Source organism: Equus caballus, chromosome X (assembly GCF_041296265.1).
Source record: "Equus caballus isolate H_3958 breed thoroughbred chromosome X, TB-T2T, whole genome shotgun sequence".
Classification (NCBI taxonomy): Eukaryota; Metazoa; Chordata; class Mammalia; order Perissodactyla; family Equidae; genus Equus; species Equus caballus.
Genome location: NC_091715.1, coordinates 115618143 through 115628232, shown reverse-complemented (window position 1 = coordinate 115628232; position 10090 = coordinate 115618143). Strand labels below are relative to the sequence as shown.

The 10090-nt window shown below is 49.5% G+C and overlaps 1 protein-coding gene across 1 annotated transcript; it reads right to left on the bottom strand.

The window, feature by feature from the left end:
* Positions 1–2747: 2747 nt before the first annotated feature.
* Positions 2748–6729, bottom strand: LOC111771480 (cancer/testis antigen family 47 member B1). The gene is made up of 3 exons (XM_070258180.1): positions 6016–6729; positions 4419–4560; positions 2748–3359 (listed from the first exon to the last, which is right to left on the bottom strand). The coding sequence occupies exons 1-3, from the start codon at positions 6551–6553 to the stop codon at positions 3347–3349; spliced, it is 693 nt and encodes a 230-aa protein (XP_070114281.1). The 5' UTR covers positions 6554–6729; the 3' UTR covers positions 2748–3346.
* Positions 6730–10090: the final 3361 nt, after the last annotated feature.

Sequence of the window (10090 nt, the reverse complement as noted above, 5' to 3'; positions counted from 1 at the left end):
GGTTATTCTTACTCTGAGAACTCTCCATTAATAATTTTTTCCCACAGTGAACAACTCTGTTTTTAAATGAAGAGGTTATTTTTTAATGCCCAGAGGCACTTTCTTACAAGTATTCAGCTTCTTTGTAGCTTCTTTGATCTTTGCTATATGAAAAACAAATACAACAGAACTGTTCCATAGTCTGTCTCAGTTTGTCTGTCACAGGGGGAGAGAAATCAAATAGGATATTGACAACTCAGGCCTGAAGGTTGTCAGAGAAGCAAAATGTTCTTAAGAGGTTGAGGCATAAAGGGCCTCCACACAGATGTGCCTGACCAAGCCTCCAGGTGGGTACTTGTATGACGGAGAAGTGGTATCAAAGAGAAGTTTTGCACATAAATACCTGTGGAGCAAAGAAAGCGACCAGTTGGAGGGTATGCAGTTGGGGATGAGTAGAGGGGCAAAATGGTTGGTGGTTGTACTCCAGCCTGGATTAGGGACTAGGTTCAAGTCTTATAGCAAGACAGGCTATTAGCACAAGCCATTTTCAGAAGCAAGGGACCCCACTATCCTCAGGTAACAAAGTATACCACAGTGAAGAAGGGGAAGGGGTGATAGACCAGGCATTTAACTGGCCCTCCTGTAACATTTGTAACATTTGCAGGGTTCAGAAAAAGAGTTCAGCTGGGGATCCATGTACCGTGTCTAAATACTTGAAATGTTTAAATCACCTAATAAGGCATGTTGTAGTTAATGGTTTATCTCCTTCCATGACAAATGTACCTTCATAACGACCTAAAAGGCCAAGTTGGGATTTAGAATTGGTGGATTCCTCTCCGTTCTGCTCCAGTGGTGTGGGAAGAGCTGCTCCCAGGCCCCCGCCGCTGCCCCTGCCCCTGCCCCTGCCCCGGCTCCTAGGCCAGGCCCCATCCGTGTTGGGCATACAAGCCTCCCTTAGGCCTGGGAGCGCCTACGCCGGCCGTGCAGTCAGCCCTCCCGGGGACAGCCGCAAGAGGGGCACGCAGGCCCTGGCAGCCGTCTTGGGACTGTTAGGGGTGCCAGGCACCTGGAACAGGGTCTAGCAGGGACACACCCCTTGTTCCCATGCACTGGGCTCCTGGCCCTGTAGGGAGGGGTGTGGTTGGAAGGGAGCCAAAGTGGGGCCTCTAAAGCATGGAGCTCAGGACAGAGGTCCCGCTTGCCTGGGTCTAAAAGCAATACTATATTAACAACTAGCACAGCAGAAGCATTAACAAATCAGAACCAGTTTGAAGGCCCTCAAATCACACCACTTGGCCTGCCCTTTCAGTTTAAATAACGGTGACAATGAGCCCTTTGCCTTCTGTCTCACCATGTGCTTCTAACCATAAGGAATACTACGTGATAATACCTTTTAAAATGTCAACCCTGGTGACCAAAAAGAGAGTTGTGGGAGTGTTAAGTTTACTTCACTTTAACAGACGCTAATTAAGTACCTAGGAAGAGGAAAACTCGTTGCCTAGGGCTTTGGGAAAGAAGGATAAATAAAACCCTTTAAGGGTCCAACCATTCAGAGGTTCAGTCCAGGGGTTGGTGTTGGTGGAGTAGCATATATTATATATGTTAGATTATATATATATATATAATGTGTTAGAATACGACATGTACCACCACGGAATATAAGAGAAGGTATCAGTGCTAGCAAGGGGGCACCTAGGAAGCCTTAAGCTATTGCAGAAATGAGGCTGTCTAGTCTCAAACCCCCGCCTCTTCTCCTTCTCTGATCCTCTACTCTGGTCAACTTTGACTTTATCCTTTTTTTTCCTTAAACAAATTCCAGAGATAAAGCCCATTCTTTCTCTTTCCTCTTTATTTTTCTCATTATTTATTATGAAATATTTCAGATCTACATAAAATTACAGAAAATACTACTATGAGCGTCCATTTGCCCACAACCCAGCTTAAGAAGTGTGACATTACAAATACCATTGAAGCCCCCTGTGGAGCCCTCCCCAGTAGGACCCCCTCCCTTTCTTTTCCCAAGAGGTAACCACCATCCTAAATGTGGTGTTTATCTTTCTAACACATGCCTTTCTGTGTGCTACATTTGTATCTGTCTTTAACATGCATGCCTTTTATGCTTTATGTGTATCCACAATCAATATATGGTGATTATATGTTTTATTAGACTTCGTATACATGGTATCAAAATGTTTGTCTCCTTCTGGAACCAGCTTTTTCCCTTATGCATTTTTCTGCTGCTATCACCCAATCTTAGTCCGTCTGTGTCTCAGCCACTGAGTTCTAGTCTCCTCCCTAGTCCCCCCTTGCCATCCTGTTCACTTGACCTGCCACAGTCCCAAGCCAGTGAATTAAGGCTGGTCCTACCCTAGGTGAGTCTCAGCTTCTTCCCCTCTGGCTCTAAACCAGTGCTTCTCAAACCTTAGCTGCATCAGAATCCGCTGGAGGGCTTGTTAAAACACGGTCACAGATTGCTAGGCCCACTCTCAGAGTCTCTGACCCAGTTTATCTTGGGTAGAGCCTACGAAATGCTGGATGATGCTGCTGATGCTGTTTGGGGACGAAACTTTGAGAACCACTGCTCCAAATCAGTGTCTGGGCCCAGGCTTAGCAGCATCATCTGGCCTCCAGGCAAGCTGGGCCATCCACGAGGTTTCCTTCAAAACCATGCTCCAGAGCAGCGCTGCCTCATAGACATATAACGCAATCACATGTGTAATTTTGTTTTCTAGTAGCCACATTAAAAAAGTAAAAAGAAACTGGCAAAATTAATTTTAATAGTATATTTTAATTCAATATATTATCACTTCAACATGTAATCAGTATAAAATTATTAGTAAGACATGTAACTTTTTTTTATACCTGTAGCACATCTCAAATCAGACTAGCCATATTTCAAGTGCTCAGGAGCCAGATGTGGCTAGTGACTAACAGTGGACAGTGCAGCATTAAAGGCTTGACCTCCATCTCTCTCTTCACAAAATTATTTTAAACTTGACATTTTAACTTATTTTGAGCTACAATAAAATAATAAATATAGGCTTACCAAATGGTGGAAAGTGATAAGTCTTAATGAAGGTACAGTAAGCCAAAAAAAAAAACGAGGTAAAAGATTTGTCAGGATTATTTATGTAAATAAAATCTGCCTTCATTTCAGTTTATTAATTTAAAACAAATTTTTTAACTAGAAGAAATGCTGTCAAATATATCTGCAAAATGTAAGGGAAAAGTCAGATGTCAGTGGATGTCACTTTTGGGGTGATGAAGTTGGAATGAAATCAGTGTTGATAAAATTCCCTTGGGCTTCTAAAAAACGAAAAACCTAAAGGGTGAAGAGCAGGTTCTTTCTTCTTTCTCCATCTTCTTTCTATTCCTCCCAACTGCAGGATGAAATGAGAGAAAATTAACAATTATACAGCATCAGCCAGCACCAGTCACTTTCTAAATCTAAGAAAATAGTCAGCCCGAGTATAGCTGCTGCATCTGTGGGCTGTCTCAACGGGCAGAGAAGAACACCACGTTGTGCTCTTGTAACCTGCACCCTTGGCTATAAGGTGCTCGTGCAACCGATGGCTTCAATCATGCGATCATACCAAGCTTGTCTCCCTCTTGCCCAACACCACAAACGCTTTGCTTTTTTTTTTCCTTGAGAGGCCATTCTGGGATTTAAGGAACTCGTGTCACCTTAAGCGCCTGTGCTCATTCCACAAATGCTACTCCCTCACCCTCCCAGACCCTTGGTTTCTATATCTACCATATGACAAAGAGGCTGTTAGTATGAAAGTCACAGCTGTGAAATTGCAAAAAAGAAAAAGAAATATGTTAATCATTTAAATATACTCCAAGACAAGATATACCTTAAGACTTAATTACCAATTCAGTGATAAACAATAGTCACACTATGACTAAGTTTCTTGTCTTTTGACTGTCACACAAATACAAAAATCTACAAGTGGACAAATGTTTAGGTATTAATCATTGAATGTGGCCCTTGAAATTCTTGACGTTTTGCTCTTTGTAAGTAGTCACATTTTAAAAGGCGTTGTCTCCCCGTTAGTACAGGAGACTGCATTTCTGTAGCCAAGTCATGAAGGCCCAACTAGTGGACAGCACAGCTACTTTGGCTGCTGCTTCTAGGAATGTTTTCTAAACAAATATTGGTCTTAGCTACTGAGACATTTACTCCTTGTTAGTAGACTTACAGGTGGAGGACAAAGGACGTCACAAGAACCAATGAGTAGCCAGGAAGTGTATTGCGGTACAGAACGCATCTTACATTACTAGGTACACGAGTATTCTAGTAACATTCTAAGTAGATAAAATTGAATTTTAAACAAACATTTCCTTAATTAATTTACTGGAAGAATTAAGAAAAATAAAGCTGTCAGTAACAGGTAAATGCCAGGAATGGTTGGGTGATACTCAATTTAGACAGATACCTGGATTTTCTCGGTGTGCTGTCTGTGGGGTCCAGAGCGTTTTCGGGTCCTTCTTGTTTTTTGTTAAACTTCTCTTTTTCGTCCTTGTCTTCAGCGTCGTGGGCCTCTTCATTCGAGTTTTCACACCGATATTTAGTTGTTTCTGTAGTGAAGAATAATACAGATGTTGGGACCGGACATTCACAGAAAAAGTCCCAATTCACAAGGACTGGGGACATCCAGTACTGTCCCCTCGGGAGCAGCAGGCGGCTCGACGTAACTAAGAAAGGAGAGTTGGGCACCTTCCGGCCTACTGGTCAGAGCAGCGCTTGCACGGCCCTGCCTTTCCTCCGCTTGCTCGTTTGCGCGGTGGGTGACATGATTGCTCTCTTCCCAGGAACCCGCCCCGCTGTGCTGCTGGTTGTCTCTGGCCCTCGGAGAAGGGGGATCCCAGTGATCGGGGTCTCATGCATTCTGTATGCTTCCATCAGAACTTGCTTGTGCAAATACCTTTTGCTTCAAGGACAAACTCTATGGTGAAGCTCATTAGTTCCTGCAGCCCCTGGACATTTAATTTTGCCAGAGGCTCGCGTAGGCGGATGTTCATAATGTTTGGGGATCAACTTTCTAGAATCTCGAATCTGGGAAGCCACGACCCCCACACAGGCTTGACATCTGCTGCCGCCCTGCCGCTTCCTCCCGCTCGCTTCCCAACACCACCGCCGGAGGCGCTCAGCTCCGCAAGCAGAGGCGGGAGAGGGCAGCGGGCTTTCCTCAAGACCCTGAAGGGCCTTCTGGCACCGGGCCCATTCGCCCCCCAGCGGGTTGGGGACCCCGACCCGCGGCCTCACCCGGGGCCGGCAGGTGCCTGGGCGGTGCCCACGGTGCCCACGACACGGCCCCGCAGCCCGACTGAGAGGCGGCCCGGGCCTCGGATGGACGCGCCCGCCCCGCGTCCGGGCCTGGCGCCTGGGCCTCCGCCCACCCCGCGCCCCGCGTCCCGGCCCCGCGCCTGGGCCTCTGCCCGCCCACCTCACGTCCCGGCCCCGCGCCTGGGCCTCTGCCCGCCCCGCGTCCCGGCCCCGCGCCTGGGCCTCCGCCCGCCCGCCCGCCCCGCGTCCCGGCCCCGCGCCTGGGCCTCCGCCCGCCCGCCCGCCCCGCGTCCCGGCCCCGCGCCTGGGCCTCCGCCCGCCCGTCCGCCCCGCGCCTGGCCTCCGCCCGCCCCGCGTCCCGGCCCCGCGCCTGGGCCTCCGCCCGCCCGCCCGCCCCGCGTCCGGGCCGGCGCCTGGGCCTCCGCCTGCCCCGCGTCCCGGCCCCGCGCCTGGGCCTCCGCCCGCCCGCCCGCCCCGCGTCCCGGCCCCGCGCCTGGGCCTCCGCCCGCCCGCCCGCCCCGCGTCCCGGCCCCGCGCCTGGGCCTCCGCCCGCCCGCCCGCCTCGCGTCCCGGCCCCGTGCCTGGGCCTCTGCCCGCCCCGCGCCCCGCTTCCCGGCCCCGCGCCTGGGCCTCCGCCCGCCCGCCCGCCCCGCGTCCCGGCCCCGCGCCTGGGCCTCCGCCCGCCCGCCCGCCTCGCGTCCTGGCCCCGCGCCTGGGCCTCTGCCCGCCCGCCCCGCGCTCCTCACCCTCCGGGGCGGCAGCCTCCTCCGCGGGCTCCTGGGTCGCGGCCCCCGCTCCCGGGTCCTGGACCGGCGGCAGGGCGCAGGCGGCCGGCTCTGGCGGCGCCGGCCCGCGGGGCGCGGGGCGCTGGGCCAAGCCGTCGGGCGCCGGAGGCCAGGGCCGTAGCAGCACGTGGTTCTTGTAGAAGAGGCGGCGCAGCAGCGACTGCGCGAACTCCAGGAAGAGGAGGCGTAAGCTCGCCCGCGGGAACTGCGCCGCGTCCACCGCCAGGCGGCCCGCCGCCGCCGCCTCCTCGCCTTCCTCGGCCGGCTCGATGTCCGAGTCCTCCTCGGCGCTCCCGCCCTCCGGGCCGCCGGCCCCCGGCTCCCCTGCCGCCTCCCCGAGGGCTCCCGCCGCCGCCGCCGTGACTCTCGCCACCCCGTGGGGCCCCGAGTCGCCGACCAGCCCGTCGCCAGCCCCGGCCGCCAGGGCACACGCCCCCGGCACGCCCACGGGCCTGTCCAGGCCACCTGCGGCCAGGTCTCCTTCTCCTGTGGCAGACATGGCGCCAGGCGGTACCTCAACTGGGGTGGCGATCAGACTGTGGCGTCGACAGCAAAGATGGTGGCCCCCGAGGTGGCCGCCGCTGAGGGGAGGCTGTGGGCAGTGGGGCCCGGCCTGAGGCGGACCGACGGGGCGGCAGAGGAGTGCGCCGCTGAGGGGACAACAGTCTGTGGGGTGCCCGAGGAGGCCCCAGGGGCGAAGGGCAGGGCAGCAGTGTCAGGAGAGGCGCCTCAGACGGAAGCGGACAAGGCGCGAAGAGCCTGCAAGGCAGGTGACGGGGGCGGGGCCAGAGGTCAGAGGGCCACGCCCCCTCACCATGAGCTCCAAGCTCATTTGCTGAGAAGAGGGGATCGACATGCCCTGTGTCCAATGAATAACCAATGAATGACTCAGGTTCTAAGATTGCTCACAATCACCTCCCTGTTCTTTGAGGCCTTAGGGTCCTGCGCTACCTTTAGGTCCATTCAACTCCTATCCTAATTTTGCGATTGTCAGCACAACTATAGCACTTCAATGTATTGACAACCTGGGTTGGGGAAACTTCTTCTGTAAAGGGCAGAAAGTAAACATTTTGGGTTTGGGGAGCCCAGAGGTAAAATCCAGACCATTATGTAGGTGCTTATATTAACAAGAGAGAGAACAAATGTCCAAGCATATTTTATTGTTGAAACTAAAGATATAATAATAATTGCATACAATTTTTTCAATAATATAGGACTATTAATGAGAAGAATGGAATTCTTTTGGGGGAATAATACTCTGCTTAATTGGAGTTCAAAGTTAGTGTTCTCGAAATTGATTGCGTATGTTCATCTGTTTATCTGTAATGAGGTTTTACATAGTTCATCTTTGCAAATGTCTTTTCACACAGATATTGGAAAATATTGATATCAATCCATGAAATAGGTACTTCTAAATACTGATATCAATCCACAAGCATATGATTTTAATTGAGCATATTCGTCTCTTGGAAGACATTTAGAGAATTCTATTAGATTGTTTTCTTGGCATTTGCCTTTTAGCATGTCATTACATTGCAGATTAATCACTTCCAACTGGAGTTTGTGTGGAAGCTCCTCAATTGCACAGTTAGGTGGGCTTGAAGTATTGAAATTTCCTTTGTACTTGCACAGAGATCTGAAAAAAAGCTGCTGGAACTCTAGTCTGAGCTTGGCTATATATCCACTGCAAATTTGTGTGAGAGTAGAGATTTTGCTTCTTATTTTACCTTTTGACAGCATAAGAAGCATATAAAGCAGCCTGACATTACTTTGATTCAAACAATGTTAGTTGTCATTGAAATGACTTTATCACAGCATAAGTTTTGTACATAAGTACTATTTGCCTTGTAATTTTAGGTTGAATTCATTAAGACATGTTACCAAACCTATAACAAAAGCTAATTTCCAAAGCCATTCAGTGTTCAATATTAACAATTGAGGGAGATTTTCTCAGTCAAAAATAATTCAGAGGCTGGCCCGGTGGCTCAGCGGTTAAGTGCACATGTTCCGCTTCGGTGGCCCAGGGTTCACCGGTTCAGATCCCAGGTGCGGACATGGCACTGCTTGGCAAGCCATGCTGTGGTAGGCTTATAAAGTAGAGGAAGATAAGCACAGATGATAGCTCAGGGCCAGTCTTCCTCAGCAAAAAGAGGAGGATTGGCGGCAGATGTTAGCTCAAGGCTAATCTTCCTCAGAAAAAAATAATAATAATTCAATCTCCACCCTGAGCTCAAAAAAAAATCACACACACACGCACAAATGCACACACCCCTTTACCACTGCGAAGCCATAGAATTGCTGTGTAGTTGGGAAATTCAGGATATCTAGCTTGTATTTCTGACCAAAGTTCACAGAACTGCAATGGTTAAGTTCATGAAAGTGAATGAACTTCCCCATTGACACTATTGGTTTAATAATACATGAGAGATTCAGATATTTTCTGCAGTGTAACTGGTGATAAATAATATAATGAATAACTGTACAAATTAAATGCCTTACATTTTCACAAGTTTTACATATTTGTTCACTAACCCTTTTTCTGTTCCATGCAGATTTTTACGACCATCAGTTGTAATACATCTTAGCAGATTCCACTTCAGGTTATACTAAGTTAGTGTTTTTTTCAGCTTCTTCAAAAATATTCTCCCTAGAGTTGTTCCATGCAGACTGTTCACAGATACTGATTCTTCAGTCACTTTAAACTCAGCACTGACTCCTCAAATAAACAACAACCACCTAGCAAGATTAATAACATCTGTCAACTCATGAAGCTACAGGACATACACTCCAGACTCTAGGCATTCAATCATTCACCAGGCATGTACTGAGCACTCACTATATGCCTGGAGTTGTGCTAATGAGTTCCCATCCACAGATGCATAAGACTCATGGCTTGCCCTAGTTCATGGTCTAGAGGGGAAGACAGACACTTGGACAATGATGACACAGGTGTCAAGTACTAAAACAGGGATAAGCATAAAGTCCTATGGGAGCATGGGAGAGAGAATGATTAGCTGGGGGGGGGGAGTGGTGAGTGGTGGGTTGGTGCCTAAGAAGGTATTCAAGAGGAGGCATTGCACCTGGATTCTGAAGGATCACTGAGTTTACTTAGCAATGAAGAGTGGCAGGGAAGGGGGAAGAAGGAGGTCACTGCAGGTAAAGGAAATAGTATGCATAGTGGAAGAGGTGTGTATGCGTGTGTGTGTGTGTGCATGTGTGTGTGTGCACCTGTCCAGGAGATGAAATGACTACAGCATGGGCAGAGTGACAGATGGGACTGGAAAGCAGATTGAGACCATAATTACTACTACTAATAATTAATTATTACTACTAATAATTATTACTAAGAAGGTCTTCTGCCTCCTATATGAGCACATATTCCTCTTTGCGTCACCATTCCCTTCCTCTCTTGCCTAGCACAGTGCCCTCCCATCCTCTTCACCTCCTATCCAAACTGATCTCCTTTGTTCTTTAAATCATACATTTACATATCTAACAAATTTATTGAGTAACTTCTGATGTACCAGTGCCATGTCCCATTGGAACTGTCACTTGTACCTGTTCTTATTTGACACATGAAACCCAAAGATGGCAAAATCATCCATAGTACCTATCCTAGTGCCTCCCCCACTATCGTTCTTGTGTCCTTTGGGGGGATTGCCAAGACCTCTGGAAACTAGGCCCTCCGGCTGCACACAGTGTTGTTCTGATATATTTGCCAAGACTCTAGTTTATACTCAATCACATCCTCTCCAGTTGCCTCCTCCACTTTTCAGCAGGGCTGAAACAACATGATGACTGCTGTCAATTATGAAGTCTCTGATAAAGAAGTGTGTGCCTGGAACCTCTTCTTTGTGGAAGAAGCCAGGGCTGGGCACTGGGCTTGCCATGGAGAAAGCGTTGTCATGGAGCAAGCTGTTGTCAGGGAGTGAAGAGGACCCAGGAGGAGATGGTCCTTTTGTAGTGGCAGTAAGTTACGTCCCCAGGTGGTTGGCGTTGGCACCATGTCCTTGGGAGGGAGAACTGGTTGGCACCA

Coding starts and splice junctions, on each gene's coding strand:
- LOC111771480 (XM_070258180.1), bottom strand. CDS start 6,553: ATGTCTGCCACAGGAGAAGGAGACCTGGCCGCAGGTGGCCTGGACAGG. Junction 4,561..6,015: donor GGAGGCTGCCGCCCCGGAGG/GTGAGGAGCGCG, acceptor TCTTCACTACAG/AAACAACTAAATATCGGTGT.